General features: G+C 37.2%; 1 protein-coding gene across 2 annotated transcripts; it reads right to left on the reverse strand.

The window, feature by feature from the left end:
- Positions 1-1,818: 1,818 nt before the first annotated feature.
- On the reverse strand, positions 1,819-16,929 carry NSMCE4A (NSE4 homolog A, SMC5-SMC6 complex component). Of its 2 annotated transcripts, none has more exons than XM_083364959.1 (11): positions 16,688-16,929; positions 14,790-14,870; positions 11,629-11,759; positions 10,565-10,716; positions 9,548-9,647; positions 5,841-5,931; positions 5,204-5,298; positions 4,570-4,618; positions 4,325-4,413; positions 3,556-3,641; positions 1,819-3,445 (listed from the first exon to the last, which is right to left on the reverse strand). In XM_083364959.1, exons 1-10 carry the CDS (start codon positions 16,836-16,838, stop codon positions 3,576-3,578), a joined length of 1,005 nt encoding a protein of 334 aa, XP_083221085.1. In that variant the 5' UTR covers positions 16,839-16,929; the 3' UTR covers positions 1,819-3,445; positions 3,556-3,575. The 2 variants fall into 2 exon arrangements, with proteins under 2 accessions (XP_083221085.1, XP_083221084.1); XM_083364958.1 differs by having other exon boundaries at positions 1,819-3,447; positions 3,553-3,641.
- Between the last annotated feature and the right edge of the window lie 1,034 nt (positions 16,930-17,963).

Here is a 17,963-nt window from a genome sequence, read left to right on the forward strand (position 1 = left end):
CCAAACCTGAAGCTAGAAAGGGGGAAAACTCATCAAAGGCTGATTGATTTTTATCCCTATGCTTCGATGTGAGAAGCCTCCAGAAGGCTCGCATCCTCGTTCAAGATAACCAGGCAGATTTTATTTATTAATTTATTAAATTTGTTTGTCGCTCATCTCGCCGCAAGATAAAGCTATAATAAAAGCGTTAGCCACGGCTGCCTTACTGGGCTTTGGCTTCAAAAACGTTCCGACAGGCAGAATTCCACAGAAACAAGTGCAGGTTATTTTTTAAAAATGTGACGTTCAAATGTGTCTTTATCTATTTAGGAGTTTTATATATGTATACATATTAGAAGTTCAGGAACCACTAGTTCTTCTACCTCTTCTTTGCAGTGTTTTAGAAACAACACTTTGCTCTATCCAAAAGAGCATAAAGTAAAATGTTGCAGGCTTGTGGTAGGTCAACTTTATCTTCAGCTAAGTAAATATAATGAAAGGTAATGTTTCTGTTCTACTGCTAAAGACCAGGAAGAACTTGAGGCCTTTTCTCCTTCAGGTGCCAAGATGCTCTGAAGGGGTGCAATTTTTTTGTGAACATTTGAAAACGCTTGCCAGTTGCTTCAGGAAGGCACCCTAGGCCCTGTTAGCCTAATTTTAAATTAATAAAGCCAGTGCATATTGCGATAATGTTTGTGCTTTTGTAATATTAACTTATCTGCCCTTGGATTGGTAGCACACATCTCTAAACTCACTCTTTATTGATAAGGCTGATCGTCTTATTGGGCATTGGGTGGCTTTTTTAATGAAGCCTTGGAGGAGAAATTTGGCTAACAGATGGACAATTAATGTACCCTTTTTCCATCTTTCTTTTGGGCTACATTTGCTAACCAAGAGACAATTGCTTGGTATGTGCTCAAATAGTCACTGCTGATTGTTACATAGGAGAGAACAAACAATGGCCATTTGGAGGTTCTTTTTTGCACCCTTATAAAATAGATCCAGTGCGGAGGTTCCCTCAGCATTAGGAAATAAACAGTCATTGCCTTCCAACTGCCTAATTCTCTGTCTTCAGAGGAAGTGCTTTCCCATACTTTCTATGTATTTTCAACAGATCCAGGAAAGTAAATGTGCTTCATTCCTCAACCTTCATCCTGCTTCAGCTCACAGTCGAGGATTCACTTGCCTTGTTGTACAAGTGATTTTTTATTTTATTTTTTTGGTGGTGGTGGGAAATCACCCAGCACTAAATATATTTCTTAAGATCTTTTCAGGACAATGAATTATCTTTGATGGGACATGTGCTGCTGCTGCTGTTTTAAATTTAACAATATTATCAATTTCAGTACAGCAGCAATAAACCACAACAAATGGCACTGTCTGATGGTTTCCACTAAACTTGTTTTTCATCCTTTCAGAGCATATCTGTTCATATAAAAGTAATGAAGAAACCAGAATACCTTGCATGTACATTAGTGGCCAAAATTGTGGAAACCTTTTGGGAAATGTATTTTTGAGGTTTGATGGCTAATAACACTTTGGGGGAGTAGTACCATAAAATTATTTATCAATGGAAAGATAATTTAATCAAGGATGTAATGCAACAAAGTTTGTTTGTTATCTGTACTGTATTCTATGAAAAGTTGTAGCCAAATAACCCGAAAAAGGAAGCACAACACTTAGGTTGATATCAGGTAGCTTTCCTTCATCTGATTGTAGCCAAAGAGGTTGAGTGTTTAGAGAGCCAATTAGGTGTCATCTTGTTTTGGCAATGAGCCAATCAGAGCAGTAGGATTCAGTTATTGATGTCATGTATTGAAGCTGAGAGGACATTTGTCAAAGCAAGAACATCCGATGTCAGCAGCGTTGACAATAATTGTAGTAGGTATACATGCATGTAGGAGGGATCATTCCTATTTTTTCCCATTAATCCTACATTATTGCCTTATATAGCTGAGTAGTTTAGTTTGACAAGATTACATTCTTTGCACTTATTAATACAATCGGGCTACAATTGTCTAAACTCATTTGGATTCAAAACCAAATCTCTTTGATGCATTTATTTTATGTATGATTTGTATGATGCCCATATGCATATTACTGTTAGAAATCTAGTGACAGAATAATATATGCTAGGAGTAGAAGAACACCATAGAACTTTATAAGTTAACAACTAAGTTTACAGTTCCACATATTTTTTGTATCAGCTATAATAGCACTAAACTTTGTTATCTCATGCAACTTTCCAAGAAAATACTTACAAAGAGTAATTTATAAGGTGCAGGGCAGCTTCCCAGGATCTACTAGATTGCATTTTTAGTCCAAAAAATAGTCTTTTTGAAGCCAAAGCTTCCATGTTATCTATATTTAATATTTATATTATTATTTAAAGATTAACAGGTTTGCATAACTCAAAAATGACTACAGAAACATTTGAAATTATTAATCCTGAAACATAACCATTGCAAAAGTGTTTCAAAGTGTTTTAATTATAAATGGATGCTTCTGCCCAAGTTTCAATAGTCTATAACATGGAATGACTTCCACGATAGAAGCTATTTTGTTTTTATAAGCCATTTCTCAAAGGCATTCTACCATAAACATTTGAATGCTTATGTTAAATGCAGAATTACACCAAAATAGTGTGATGGAGGAAAGCAAAGTATTTCAATGAGTTAAGTACATTCTATGATGTAGAGAGCCTGATGTACTTTTCTTCTCGGTCTTGCATTTCCACTCCCCATTTTTTCTTCTCTGTAACATCATTCACAAGTAATGAGGTTCAAAAGCTAATCTAGCTATGGAACTATAAATAAGCTTTATAAAAGTGCATATTCTCCTAAACTAAAATATAATTAACACATACTGCTGCAACACAAAAGGAACTGGGATAGTGCTATTCTACTCCTTTAACATCTAAATGGTTTCAGGCACAACTGTTTGTGTCTCTCAGTATGAATCTGCTTGGACATTAAAGGACCTTTAAAGTGGTCTTTGTCAGGCACATAAAAGAAGGCACGTTCTGTGTCACTCCAAAAATACAGAGCAAACACCCTTGGGAGCGGTGGCAAGCCACCTCTCTTTCCACCTCTGAAGACTGATCAAATGTCTTATTTTACTGAGAATCATACTTTGTTTTTATTGTTAGCTAACTTCTTTTTGCTTTGTGGAAAGGTGAAATACAAAGTGAAACAACATAATGTTGACCAAATGAATTATAACAAGACAAAGCACATTCAGAACATGTAAGCTACAACGTGAGACTAATCTGCTGTTACAGCAAATAAACAATGTACAGTATGTTGTATAATACAACATTGTTATTTAGAAAACCTGGAAGCACTCCCCTTATTCAAGCAAATATGCAATACTTAAACAGGCAAGTTTTGCTCGTTTCCATTCTCCTTCCAAGATCAGGCTGGTTCCTACAGAATTATGGATACCTGTGTAAAAGAATGAGACTGAAATCTGCAAAAAAAATAGATAGAATTCAAGTCAGCCCAAACTAGCATTTATTATGCTTGAATATCAACAACAAAAATGATATCAGAGAAATTAAACAAAAAATAGTACCTTATATTCAGATGAGCTTCATCTCATGTCTGTGACTGTGAAGCAGGTGGAATCATTGCGTGTGAAATTTCAAATATCTCCACAATATTCTATGTGAAAATAAAAATTTAATGTCTTTAATTCATAGTATTATAGATAAAAACATGCATTAATAAACACATCTACCTTTTCAACCACTATTAGTTAAAATATTAAGCTGTTAAATGCAAAGTTATTTATTTATTTATTTTATTCGGTTTATATACCACCCTATTCCCAAAGGACTCAGGGCGGTTTACAAGGCAAAATTTAAAAACAATCCAATATAAAATTAAAATAAATTAAATTAAATCTAGCCACAAAAATTAAATCACAATTTAAAAACATTAAACCCCTCAGTCCAGACCAGATAGCTCAAAGAGCCAGGTTTTTAGGTCCCAGCGAAATGAACGAAGGTCGGGGGCAGTTATGTATATTACGCGTTAACAGAACTTCTGAGTACCATTTATTTTTATCATACTTTTACAATGTAAATTCTGGTAAAGTGCTGCAATTTTTTTTCAGATGGGAGACTGTACAAAATTCATGAATGAATTACATTGCTACTTTAACCAACTGTGAAGGAAGAATATATATTTTTCCCTTCCAAATTACAGAATCAGGAACTTGCCTTTCCATATTTTTAAGATCTAAATAATATAGATGCGCTAATCCTAGTTATAGCATTTTAGGCACAGAAATGCAATTCAGGGATTGTTAAAATAACTTCAGGAAATAAAATATTTAATTATACCTTCCACTCTTGATAGCTCATTGATATGACTGCTTGCTTTCGTGCGTGAGTATCCTCATAATTTTCTACTCCTTCTGGACGTAAAGGTTCTAATAAAATATTGTATTTTGGGGACACAGTGTTATATTTAAAAAACAAAAATGCCATTTCACTAAAACAATATAAATTCAATTATATATCAAATTAAGAGACATAAAGACATTTATTTAAAACAATTCCTAGTATTAGAAATATTCCAACATTACCTATTATAGGAAGCTTATCTTGATCCAGTTTTATTCTTGCAAGTCCATCCTAGAAAAAAAAAGTTCAATTTACTTCTAAGATAGCAAACCCTTTTACCGAGCTTAATTCAACAGTGATAAGAATGGTAAACAAATTTAGCCACCAATTATTTGTTTGGTTTTGATTAAGTGGATTGTATGATTACAGCCAGTTATGGTATATGAAACAAACCATGATTGCTATGATTTAGTACAAAAATCAGTCATTCAGGAATTCATTTTCCAGTTTTAATCTTTTAAACAGATAGATATAAGACTTAAAACCAACTTATTTCCATTATGAAAAAAAACAATCATTTTTTTAACGAAAACAGCATGATCCATATTTCAAGTGCCTAAATATATTAAATTCTTTATAATTATCAAGCTTGTTTCAAAATCAATTTATTACAACTGTCAAAAGGACAAAAATAGTATATAAAAGGGGGAAGGGGTTAGTAAATTATAAACATACACCAAGCTTTGTATTACGTAACTGATGAAATAAGGATTAGTCAATAGTAGCCCTTCAACATGGATGGTTGAGATCCTGTGCTTATATTTGTGGCACAATACATTTTGCTTATAATTAAGGGAGCAAATTGTTTCTCCTTACCCTTATTAAGAATGAGACATGAAACATGTTTTCCACAGTTCGTGCAAAAGAAGTTGGGTCTGTCACAAACTCAAGGAAAGATATTGGTGTATCAGCTATAATGTAAAAACAACATGCTTTTGATATTGATAAGTTCATTTAGCTATTCAGTCTATTTCTAGTTTACTTTCTATGTTCAATATCATTTAGCTATCATTTATCTATGAATGGAAAAAAATCCTAAGCCCACATTTAATATTTCAGTATTCAATGTTTGTTATTTAAAGACATTTAATTATGGTTTGCAGCAGAATGAGAAATGTAAACTGAATTTTCTTAACAAATGTTATATGCTGTCTGAATGATACTTCCTAGAGAAAGGTATTATCATAATATCAGATTGAGAAATGTGCATATGGAGTCAAATTAATATAAATGAGCATTTGCAGTAAAAATATCACCTTGAAAATTAAAGCTAATTACAGAAAAAATACAGCTAAATATTTGAAGCACACAACCTCTTTATAATTTCAACTGATCTTTTCTGCTCAAATATTTTTGTCCTTACATAGCATTCTCAATATCATACTTTTTCTGTCCTAGCCCCCATAACAATAAAGAGACGCAACTGTGAGAATGCTGAAATCCATTAACTTACGCTCTTCTGAGTAATAGGCTTGTAAGAATCCCAAAATCCTTTCTACTTCTTTTTCAGTAGCTTCTTGATGAGATTCTTCCATTTTCTTTAACTAAAAAAGGAATTAATTTAACAAGCTATTATTAATATAGCTATATTTTATGATAATATTATAGCACTTTTCCTGTTCCCTTATAATATTCTGAATTTTTTTTAAAAAATATTGTGGTTCCTTAAAGTGTATTTTATTGTGGTGCCTCATAATCAGCAATACTTTTATCAACATAAACTTGATTTCTGGGATAAATGAATTGTATTTTTAAAAAGATAGGAGAATGTGCAAAAATAGAACTGACCTGAAATAATTCTACTGATATATAAAACAAGCTTTTAAAATTGAATTTAAAGCTTTATGCACCATTTACAAATTACAAGAATCAGCTGATTCAATAAATATTTTTCCATGTATTTATATTAGATTATTAAGCCAGAACCAAACATCTGCATAAAAATCATTTTTCACCATAGTGCTTTATGACAAAAAAAATCTATTTACGTTTCCTCTTCTGTTACTGTGCTATGAATTTAAGTTGAAAGTTTTTTTTAAAAAAAATGTTTTATTAATTTTCCAATATTACAATTATCTTTGAAAAGCAACGTGGTGTGGTGTCTTGAGTTACAATAATTCCATTATATACAAATATTATTAATACACATCTCCAACTATTACAGCCAATGGTACAGAATGCAGCCGCGAGAGTTGTGTTGGGAGTCTCCCGATACTCCCATGTCACACCTCTGCTCCGTGAGCTGCATTGGTTACCAGTTGTCTTCTGGGTGAGATTCAAGGTACTAGTAATGGTGTTCAAAGCCCTACATGGCAGGGGTCCGGAGTACCTTAGGGAACACCTGCTGCCGGCATCAACTTCCCTCCGCCCTGTGCGTTCCCACAGAGAGGGTCTCCTCAGGGTGCCACCGGTCAGAGAATGTCGATTGGTGGCCCCCGGGGGGAGATCCTTCTCTGTGGGCACCCCGGAGCTATGGAATCAGCTACCGGTGGAGCTCCGGACGGCGCCCAATCTTCGCTCCTTTCGCCACGAGCTAAAAACATACTTTTTTGAACAAGCTGGCCTGGCCTTATGAGGGGACGGGGGGGCTTGTTATTGTCATTTTATTGGGGTTTTAAGATGTATTTTTAGTATATGGGCATGTATTTATTTTTTAACTTTTGTAATCCTGTATTTTTATTCTTGCCCTGTTCACCGCCCTGAGTCCTTCGGGAGAAGGGCGGTATAGAAATATTAAATTAAATTAAATTAAATTAAATATTTCCTCTCTTTTTCCCCTTAATACATACTGTCTCTTGTTTAAATTAGTATATTTTTTATTCTATCAGCTACTTAATAATTTTATATGTCTTATTTATTTTGACATTTCATCTTTTGGACCATCAATAACCTTATAAATTTTCCCAGCTTTAATTTTTTATTGATATTTAAATTAAACATGTAATATTTATCATTTCCAATTTTTTAAATGACCCCAATTCCCTTTGTTGCAATTCCCCCATCTAGTATTCCAGATACATATTTTATCTCACTTCTATATCAACAGATTAATAATACAATATGATATTCTTGTTTTCATTATAATTTCCAAATATTATAGATTTGATAGCCAAAATTAATCACCTTTATCTTATCTTTATACACAACTCAATATTTCAATTTAACTGTTGATATTTATGCATCTAGGTTTTAATTAGCCAACATTTTTCTTTATCTTCACATCATAACAATATCTCATATTCAAAATAAGGGTCTTGTCTACTTAAGTATGTTCTATTTTAAACCTCCTAAATATGTCCACACTCCATTCTTCTTCAGTCTTATTCTGGCTTTTTTCCTTTGCCAAATCATCTTCCTTGTCCTTGCTTCAGGGTCCTCAAAGAATTCTTGTATTATTGTATATATTATGTCATACTGAGATGACCATCCAGTCGCCATTTTTGAAAGGCTGAGAGATCTGGCAGGACTACCAAATCGTCTCTTTATTTTCTCCTCTTGACATAGTTGTCCTGAACTGTTTATCTTTCCTTCTATCTGTTTCTCTTCTTGATCTACAAATTCCTTCTGATTTATATAGCAGGTTTTTTCCTCCATCCAAGTTATCAGATTTTTTCCTGAATTTTCTATTGTCTGTACTTGTTGGGCAGTTAGGTCTTCTGTGATAATATTTAATTGTTCATTTTTTTCTGTTGTATTCTGTATAGATAGGTTTTAGTTATAGTCAAAGTTTGAGTTTTCATATCTAAGACGCTTTGATTTTTTCCCAAAAGCTCTTATTTCATCATCAGCTGTAAGAAGAGTTTGGTAAGTTATTTTCAATATAGCAGAAATTCGTTTTTGCATTTCTTCCATAAAAAAGATCTGGTCTTCAATAGTGATGAGTTGAATTGAAAACTTTTACAGTTTTTTCCTCCCAGTAAATAAAAAACAGAACTAAAACTCTCACAGCTGGTCACATAAAACTTATCTTATTATTTGAACTATCATCCAAGTCTCTTTTCTTTAAGAATAATAAATTGCAATTTCAGGTTTAGCCACAAGATGTCACTCCACAGTTTAAGGAATTCCTTTAAATATCAGTTATTTCAATCCTTTCGGAGTTTTTCTTCTATTTTAAGAGGAAAAACTCAGACTTTCAACTAAAAATAGGAAGTAAAAAGTAAATAATAAAAATCTTTTAAACCACAAGCTTTAGGAAATAAAGTTCCAATTGGGATCCAATCATTTTTTCAACGTTTTCAAAAAAGATCCCCTGTATATTCAGTCGCTGCTGTTTTTAGAGGAAGGGCTAAAATCCCCATTCCCTCTCCACAGGGGGGAAAGTACTTAGCAGTTTGAATAGGTAAAGGTAAAGGTTCCCCCGCACATCCATGCTAGTTGTTTCTGACTCTAGGGGCCGGTGCTCATCTCTGTTTCAAAGCCAAAGAGCCAGCGCTTGACCGAGGACGTCTCCGTAGTCATGTGGCTGGCATGACTAGACGCCAAAGGCGCACGGAACGCTGTTACCTTCCCACCGTAGTGGTCCCTATTTTTCTACTTGCATTTTTACGTGCTTTCGAACTGCTAGGTGGCAGAAGCTGGGACCCGCCAAACTGCCAACCTTCTGATTGACAAGCTCAGCGTCCTGAGCCACTGCGTCCCTTTTTGAATAGGTACAAAAATATGGCTTCTCTCTAGGCTGCAAACAGCCAAAGTCACACTCACCATCTGGCAACTTCAAAGCAGTGTGGAAAGGACTGGGTGAGATCTTAAATCCTAATTGCTTTTTTGAATAGGTACAAAAGAGCAATTAGGATTTAAGATCTCACCCAGTCCTTTTCACACTGCTTTGAAGTTGCCAGATGGTGAGTGTGACTTCGGCTGTTTGCAGCCTAGGGACGAGCCATATTTCTATGGCCTGTCCTTTCGTCCACTGATTTTGAGGGATCGCCAGCTCCAACCAGAGAGTTGCTGCTCTCCCGTGATCCAGCAAGACCCCCTCCTTGCTGATTGCCTCTTCGGGTCAACTTTCAGCCCTTTTCAGGGGGCCCCAGTGATCCAAAACTGAACGGGAGAAAGAGAGCAAGTCTCCCAGCCGTCCATGGTGGCAAACTGGAAGCCCCCTTCAGTTGAAAGTTTCTCATCCCAAAGTAATATTAGGCTTTATCACAGGTAACTCACTTGTGCAGGCATTACTCTGTTTCCATCTGAAGTTGCCTTCTTTCGTTGCCTTTCAATGCGTGGCCTTTCAACAGGAGGATCAGGAGTAAATGTGCCCAACCTAAGCCAATGAAAACATTGTAAATTTCTTATGTAACATTCCAAATAATCTGAAAATGTAACACTGTAGTTCTATTTTGCAAACACGGCTAACAAACTAGAAGGATATAGCGACATAAGCCTCAAAAAAAAACACCCTGGTGTTTGAACTGCTGAGAGATTAGAATTTCTTTCAGCTTCATGCCTTCAGACCTAATAATGTTTTAATTTTAGAGTCATGTCAGACTAATGCATATGAATGCAAAATCCTAGTCTGGTTGTTCTCAATTATACACATTTCTTGCTCTTATTTCAAATTTTAAAACGCTATTATCTAAGAGCAATAAAAGGAAACATTTATAGAAGACCTCTAAAGCACTGTTGGAAAGAATAACTTGTTCCAATTACAGAATAAATTAGGGTCAATAGCATTTTCTATTCAGAAACCTTCTTGCCCCAAACCCATTTGATGTATGTCACATGGAATACTTTTTATTTATTTATTTATTTTTAATTTCATTTATATCCTGCCCTTCTCCGAAGACTCAGGGCAGCTTACAATCAATGTGCTTAGCAATAGCCTTCATTCTATGCATATGCCTGCTTATTAGGGCTTTCGCCCCCACAAGCGGCATTATTACAAAGTCAGCTTATTGCCCCCAACAATCTGGGTCCTCATATAGGGATGATAACTTAATAAAAGGTCTTTAGTTTATTTTGCTCACTTCAACGTCCTCAGAAAACATATATGAGGCTTCCCAAAGTGCAAGTGCTGCTATCAAAGCTCAAAGACAGCAGTAGAGAAACACATCTCAAAGTACATTGTGCAAGCTGCTTTAATTGTGCTATTCAAGTCCCAAGCTACAATAAATCTATAGCATAATTCCTGTGAAATATATCACACTAGACTGAATGGAAGGGTACCACAAATAAACTCACATGAAATGGAAAACTGGTGCCCTCCTAAAGTATTTTTTTGCTTCTTCACCAAGTTTATGCCAAGCATTATGAGGTAAGAATCCACTAGCAACCTGTTCTTCTTCACTATCACTTTCTTCTGTTTCCAAACGATTTAGACCCATAAGTGATAACTGTAGAAGAAATATATTATGATATCAATTTGCATTTTTATACAAAACGCATGACAATATTAATTTAGAATTCAGTAAGAAATAGATTAAGGTGCACAACATCCTGTTTAGGGAATTATCTTGTTTTTTTTAAACAGGAAATTCAGTTTAAAATATATGGCATATGTTATCCCTTTGCACAAACCATTCCTCTCTCACCATCCTCTCCAAAAATGCAGAACTATTTACATAACTTAAACTGAGGAGGCAGCCAATTCTCTCTTTGCAGTGATACAAAGAACTATTTGAATTGTCTTAGCTACTATAATATGTGATTCCAGACAAGACGAGCAGACAAATACGTTTTTTTCAAACCCAAGTCTGTGATGCCAGCTAAAAAAATGAAAGTCTAACTCTAAAGAATCCTGAGCAGTAATTTTTAATTTTCTTTGCCTCATGACTGCTGATGGAACAAAAATGAATTATTAACAGTAGTTACAATTCTAACTACTCAGTACAGCAAAATAATTCTGCAGGATCAAAAAAACATATCTAGATTACTACATTTTTGATACAAAATAGTTTAATTTTCAATAATGCAAGAATTTACTAATTTGAAGTTAGTGAAAAAACCAGGGAAGAGGTTATAGAGCGTGATAGCCCAAGAGTTACAGCCTATATTTAAAATAAGCAAAGGGGTTCTAACTCCTATTAAAATATATGATTAATGCAACAGCAAGCTAATAGTCTGGTTCTCATGAACTCAAGGACCTCAAGTGCACTGCATACTTGTTTTGGCTTCAGACTCTAAAACTTATATTTCAGCTTATATGAGTGAAAGATTTAAACATACATACATACATACATATAAAGTTCCATTTAATAAAACAGAAAAACCTTATATTACGATACAGCTCATCATTGCAAACTTACTAAATCTTCAGCAAATGCAGATGGATCAAATACTGTCATATCTGAGTGTAACTGACTTGCTTTTTCTTTTCCTAGATTTGATGCCAAAACTAGGAAATGGGCATCCAAAGCGGCCTCCCTTGCCCGGGACACTGTTTTGAAAGAAGAAAAATATTTTGTTAGATTCAAAGGGAATTGAACACAATAATATAATTTTCATTAATATTCAACTTCTGATGGATGCCTGTAATTTAAGTTAACTAAATAAGATTAAAAATTCAATGTAATGGGCTAGAAGAAAAAGTGCATTTTTGTGAAGAGAAATATGTTGTGTATACAGGGTGGATAATAATCGATTTTTTAAAAAAAATATTAAATGGATTTATTTTTATCAAATTTATTTTAATAAAATGCTTTTGGAGTAAAAATCTATCTTAATATAAGGTAAAGGTAAAGGTTCCCCCGCACATGCGTGCTAGTCGTTTCCAACTCAGCTTTGCAACCTGAGATAACATGCACTGCATTGATGCCTTACACAATTTCACAGTAACCATGAGATGAATCATAAAACAAAGTTCAGGAATATTCTTTTATCCCGTTGTTTTGCAAATCTATGTACACTACAAACTGTATGATTGTTTGAAGAAAAAAGTTCAGTCAGACCCTTCTAACTTCTCATGAGATCTTTTTTTTTTTTTGCGAGAAGTTGGAAAGTCTGATTGAAGTTTTTTTAGTCCCAGAAACTCCATTTCCCCGCAGCAGAAGAGAAACGCGCCAGAGCTGAAAAGCAGGTTAGTGAAGAAATACTTCCAGGAAGAGAGAGGAGCTGGGTGGTGGTGCACCAAACTCTACAGCAGCGCCAGGAGGAGAAGCTGCAGGAAACAGGGCTGCCATTTCCAGAACGAAGAAGGGATATGCAGGCAATGCAGGGCGGCAAGCAAGTGCTCTTCTCTGCTCTGCATCGCTGCGCAGAGCCGCTCCCCTCCCCATTCTCTCCAGTAGCAGTGATGGAGGGCTGGCAGAGGGAGGTAGCAGGGGAGGCTTGCGCTGCCCTGTCACAGCGCAAGCCACAGGAGAGTTAGTGGAGGAGGCAGCAGCTGCCACTGGGCAAGTGAGCTATGGGGAGAAGCATGAAGAAAGCCCCTCCAGCAGCAAACAGCAGCAGCAGAGCCTTTCACCATCACTCCCCCTAGCTCCAAAATGGCAGAGGGGGACCGGGTCTATCTCGCCCATCCTCCGTAGCATGGTAGTCTGACTCGGAGGGGGAATGAAAGGGAAGGTCGCCGATCAAGGAATGGTCTGGCTGGGGGGGGGGGAGGGGCTGAAGTAAGCAGGTGCAGGGCACATGGGGCAGCTCCACCCCTCCACCTGCTTTGCTTCGTGGCGGCAGCGGCGCAACATGCGCTCTCCTGACCCATTGCTGCAACGAGGTGGGATGGAGTGGGCAGGGTCCTAATTAGGACTTTTTTGGGATAGGGCCTATATTTGGCCCACCCCCCCAAAAAATCAGTCTTTTATTTTTGGGGTAGGTCTAATTTTTGGGGAAACACGGTATGTGTGATTAACCTATTAACCTAAAATCGGTTCTGGTATCTCTGTTTTACTAACCAGCTTATTATTCTAAATAGTAAACCTTCATTTTGTTTGCAAATAATAATATTAAAGATTCTAACTACCAGCAAGAATGAGTCCTTACATTTAAAAAGCGCCTGTCATTTCAGATCCATCATGGCAGCGCCTGTTTGCGGGCATCCACTCACCTGCTGCCCGTCACATCCCTCACCTTGTTGTGTCACTGCCACATCACCAGCCATCCCATTAAAATGAATGGGACTGTTGGTGAGTCAACAGCAGGTCAGAGAAGCCGCTGCAGGACAGAGATGACAGTTGCTCTTTAAAAATTATGATTTAAATCAATTTGATTTAAATCAAGCCTTTTTACTAGTGATTTAAATCATGATTTAATGACAATGGGAATGATAATGTGGCAATGACTCTCTACCAAGTTTTGTTTAAAAAATCTTTGATAAGATTAGAATAAGGCCTTAGATTCACAAATACCAAGCTCTATATTTTTTGAAAATGTCCTAAACTTCAGAAATTTAATTTTAAAACCTTTCAAGATAACAAAGTGAATCGATGGAGAGCAGTGTCAAGAATGACAATTACATTTCACAATTAAGTTTATAATATTTTATCAGCAACACAAGTGTTTTCTACTGGCTAAAAACAACAGCATGCAGGTGTACTAGAAACTGCCATTTTTCTCCAAATGAAATAAATGTTAGAGATAGAACAGAGCCTCAATAGCCTCTGAAAAATTACAGATTTGTGTCTCTGACACTTTATTTCCAAACATTAATAAGGCTAGCTATTCTCAGTACTGGATTTTAAAAGAAATAAGATTAAATTCCCTTACCCTCACATATTTTGGAAAGTAATAAAAATCCTGCCTTGAAGCTTAAGCTTTGAGGTTTACCAATCAAAGGTTGTCTCCAAAGTACACTAGTGTCATTACAAAAGGGACCAAAACAAAGCCCACTATCAGTCAGAACTATATAGCCATTTGTAACTGAAAAGGCAACAAAGATTATTTCTTTATTGATATTACCTGGTAACATTTTTTCATTTATATCACTTAGCATATTGCTTGCTTATCCTATGTGTGATTACTTATGTTTATTATTACATTATTGTCTTGTAAAAGCATGCTCTGGGTTTTTCTAAATACTTAAAACAAGAACTGTTCTTACTGCTGAGTTTCATACTTTATCACTTTATATTCATGTTATATCACTTGATGTAACATATACTGCCCACTGAACATGAAGTATTAATAAAAATGACACGGATGCCTATCAATCAAAAAGAAAGTAGTGTATCATTAAGACAAGAGAGAAGAGATTGGATTTTCAATTACTTTAATTACAAAAGGAAATAAAGTAATTTTCCTCTCTGCTTGCCTCTACTAATTCCTTCAGGCTGATAGAAAGTTACTCTTCACGCTTTCTGAAAAATACAAAAGGCTACTCTTAGTAAACAAAATGGTTTATATTTTTCTCACTAGAATAAGTTGATTAAATAAAAGTGATGATGTGACACGTATTCTTTTTTTGATTGAAGCGATTTCTAGAAAGAAATCAAGCACTGAAGAAATGGCAAGTATTTGGAGCAATTCTTACCTCCAATAAATAGTTTATTAGCATCTTCTAGAGCTTCTGTCAATTTATCATTACTGGTGCTCAGCATCAGCTCATGGTTCTCTAGGAAAACAGGGAAAAAACATATTTAATCATTGAGATACCTAAACCAAAAAGCCCGCCCTGTTAAAACTAGAATACACGCTAATTTGCAGGGCAGAATTCCACTTCTTGAAGCACAACATGCCCAAAGATTCCAATTAAGATTTAGATTTAAAAAAACATGTTTTTTGTTTTTTATATGTGTGTGTGTATATGTATAAAGGTAAAGGTAAAGGTTCCCCCGCACATGCGTGCTAGTCGTTGCCGACTCTAGGGGCCGGTGCTCATCTCCGTTTCAAAGCCGAAGAGCCAGCGCTTGTCCGAGGACGTCTCCGTGGTCATGTGGCCAGCATGACTAGACGCCAAAGGCGCACGGAACACTGTTACCTTCCCACCGTAGTGGTCCCTATTTTTCTACTTGCATTTTTACGTGCTTTCGAACTGCTAGGTTGGCAGAAGCTGGGACGAGTAACAGGCGCTCACTCTGTTACGCGGCACTCGGGATTCGACCCGCCAAACTGCCGACCATCTGATAATCCCGAATCTCAGAAGGGTATGGCTGACTGATGAAAACTAATAAGTTTGAAATGCATATTAGTCTCCCTTAATTCTTTGTTAGCAATTTAAAAAAAAAATTACACAAATATGAGCTGTCACCGGTGTGACTAATACCTGTCGATGGCCTTCAAGATAGCCTGACACAGGAGATAAAGATTTGTCCCATGTTTGGGGCCTAGCAAGGTAATCTAAGAGTTAACAAGCATTTGTCATATAGATAGATAGATAGATAGATAGATAGATAGATAGATAGATAGATAGATAGATAGATAGATAGATGATAGATAGATAGATAGATACATTATATATATATATATATATAGATATATATATTATAGATATAGATATAGATAGACACGGTGGCTCAGTGGGTTAGGATGCTGAACTTGTCGATGAGAAGGTCAGCAGTTTGGCAGGTCAAATCCCAAGTGCCGCCCAACAGAGTGAGCGCCTGTTACTCGTCCCAGCTTCTGCCAACCTAGCAGTTCGAAAGCACATAAAAATGCAAGTAGAAAAATAGGGACCACTATGGTGGGAAGGGAACAGCGTTCCGTGCGCCTTTGGCATCTAGTCATGCCAGCCACATGACCACGGAGACGTCCTCGGACAAGCGCTGGCTCTTCGGCTTTGAAACGTTGATGAGCACCGGCCCCTAGAGTTGGAAATGACTAGCACGCATGTGCGGGGGAACCTTTACCTTTTATTTATATATAAATATAATATATAAATATAAATATTATATATATATATATATATTTAAAGATTGTGACATCCTCCCCCCCAGTGAGGCATTTAGACGTTAGAAGAATGAAGGGTTTTTTTTGGGGGGGGGGGAATCTCAGAAAGGTGGGAGCTTTCAAACTCCACCTCCAGATCACAGCAAAGTGGGAATGGAAAAGATGCACGACTGGAATGCACTCCATCCATCCATGTCTCCGCAGACGGGAAAAAGGATCCCAAAACGGGAGAAGAGCACCTATTTATATACTGCACCGCTGTCTGGCATGATCTTAAGGCACATTTAGTTTAACACTGATGATGTTATCTAGTTTGGGCAAAGAGACGTCTGCAAGAAAACCACCAAGCTCAGAGGGCAACAAGGAGCCCCCTCGATCCTAAGACAGCCTGAAGGAGTTTCCCTCTTTTATCTCCCCCACCCCAAATCATCCCCGCCACGTAAACAAGAGTTAAGCGGCAGCGACCGATCCAAGGCCTCGACGGAGGCCTGATCCCGGATTAGTTTGCGCCACTTCTCTCCTGCTCGGTGGGGAGGAACCTACGTTGAACGGTAGAAATGAGTTCTCGGTACTGTTGGCGGAGCAAGCGCTGCGTCGTTTCGTCCGATTCCCCCCCGGAAGATTTTTCCTCGGAATGGCTCCGGCCGGACATTCCGGGTGCAATCACCGGCTCTGGAGCCGGCTGACCCTGCATAGTATCTCAGCGAGGGCCGAGATGAGGCAACTCTCCGGGTTCCGGCCCGGCCTTCGGCCTAACACGCTCTCGCGGGCCAGCTGTTCCTTCTCGCGCATTGAACGCCGGGAAGAGAAGGCGGGAAGAGCGAAGTTGGACATAGAGATAAAAGAATGAAAAGAGAACCCTCAATGCCAAAAAGGAAAGTCTCTCTTGTCACAATAGACTAGAGCAGGGGTCGGCCACCTCGGCTCTTTTATGACTCGTGGACTTCAACTCCCAGAATTCCTGAGCCAGCATAGCTGGCTCAGGAATTCTGGGAGTTGAAGTCCATGAGTCATAAAAAAGCCGAGGTTGCCTACCCCTGGACTAGAGTTTAGAACGTGGCTGAGTCATTTAGCTGTCTTCAATTGGTAACGAAGTGGCGAACAGCCCTCGGAAATTTTCGGTTGTAAATCTCGCTGTAGTGATAGATGTAAACGGTAGGAGAGCTCTAAATTAACAAAAAAAGAAGATGGCTCTGTAACTTGTAAAGTTGTGAAGGCTTAAAGCTATGGATCCGATCCACGGAAGCTTTCTGAAAACGTCGACGGCAAGTCGGAAGTTTCAAGCCAGAACGCGAAGGTTGCAATTTACGAAAAGTTTGATAGCGGTGGGTCTTTTCCCCATCACCTATCAGTTGCTCGGCCGTTTTTAAGATATGTGAATTTCAATATGCTGGCTCAGGAAATCTTGGAGTTGAAGTCCACACATTTTATTGCTGAATTTGAGAAACGCTCACCTGGAAGAATGAGGAGTTGTGCGTCTTTTCTCGGCAAGACCAGCGAGTAAATATAGCGTGTTCCTCTGTACGTACTAGTTTGGGGCTGTTGTTTCCACAAATGCTGGAGGATGACACAGTCACTGGATATATAAATAAACCTTTTTTGTTTCAGGGTTGTGGCGTTCAGTTGCTTCCATGCCTATGTTTCCAAACGAAGGTAATTATTTATGGCATTGGTTCACAGCACCACATAGTGGTAGGTTTTTAGGTCACCTTTTCAACAAGAAATACTACTGCCAGAATCCATTTATATCATATTCATAAATGTATGTTTAAAACATTATTCCGTGGATTCTGCCATCTCCCGAGGAAGAAGGAACGAA

This window comes from Vipera ursinii (assembly GCF_947247035.1).
Source record: "Vipera ursinii genome assembly, chromosome: 5".
NCBI lineage: Eukaryota > Metazoa > Chordata > Lepidosauria > Squamata > Viperidae > Vipera > Vipera ursinii.

Bases quoted from the DNA above. Each gene is read 5' to 3' on its own strand.
- NSMCE4A (XM_083364959.1), bottom strand. From the start codon at position 16,838: ATGCAGGGTCAGCCGGCTCCAGAGCCGGTGATTGCACCCGGAATGTCC. The intron at 11,760-14,789 runs GTAAGAATTGCT...CTTTCAAAACAG, and splicing joins TAATAAACTATTTATTGGAG to TGTCCCGGGCAAGGGAGGCC. The intron at 9,648-10,564 runs GTGAGTTTATTT...TCATTGGCTTAG, and splicing joins GCACCAGTTTTCCATTTCAT to GTTGGGCACATTTACTCCTG.